This window comes from Eimeria mitis, genomic scaffold (genome assembly GCF_000499745.2).
Source record: "Eimeria mitis Houghton genomic scaffold, Emh_scaff655, whole genome shotgun sequence".
Classification (NCBI taxonomy): domain Eukaryota; phylum Apicomplexa; class Conoidasida; order Eucoccidiorida; family Eimeriidae; genus Eimeria; species Eimeria mitis.
Window position 1 is genome coordinate 6,780 of NW_013574698.1, and position 504 is coordinate 7,283.

Consider the following 504-nt stretch of genomic DNA (forward strand, 5'->3'; position numbering starts at 1 on the left):
TGTTGATGGTGATGATGATGGTGGTGGTGGTGGTGGTGCTGCTGCTGCTGCTGATGATGGTGGTGGTGGTGGTGATAGTGATGGTGGTGGTGCTGGTGGTGATGGCGGTGGTGGTGGTGGTGGTGGTGATGGTGGTGGTGATGGTGCTGCTGCTGCTGCTGGTGCTGCTGCTGCTATTAGAAGTGCTCGGGGTGCAGGAAGGGCTCGCGCTGCTGCTACTGCTGTTGCTACTGCTGCTGCTGCTGCTGCTGCTACTGCTGCTGCTGCTGCTGCTGCTACTGCTACTGCTGCTGCTCCTACTGCTACTGCTCCTGCTGCTGCAGCTACTGCTACTGCTGCTGCTCCTGCTCCTGCAGCTACTGCTGCTGCTGCTGCTACTGCTACTGCTGCTGCTGCGGCTACTGCTACTGCTACTACTGCTACTGCTGCAGCATCTGCTGCTGCTGCTGTTGCTGTTGCTGCTGTTGATGATGTTGCTGCTGTTGCTGCTGCTGGTGTCGTTTC

General features: G+C 58.5%; 1 protein-coding gene across 1 annotated transcript in view; it reads right to left on the reverse strand.

Annotated features, from left to right (window-relative positions):
• The window catches only part of EMH_0018860 (uncharacterized protein), a gene marked incomplete at both ends in the record, with an annotated part of 7,749 nt that overhangs the window by 4,478 nt on the left and 2,767 nt on the right, over positions 1 to 504 (reverse strand). The window contains one exon of the mRNA XM_013501237.1: positions 1 to 502. Coding sequence (XP_013356691.1) covers positions 1 to 502 — 502 coding nt within the window. The remainder of the gene's footprint in view (positions 503 to 504) is intronic.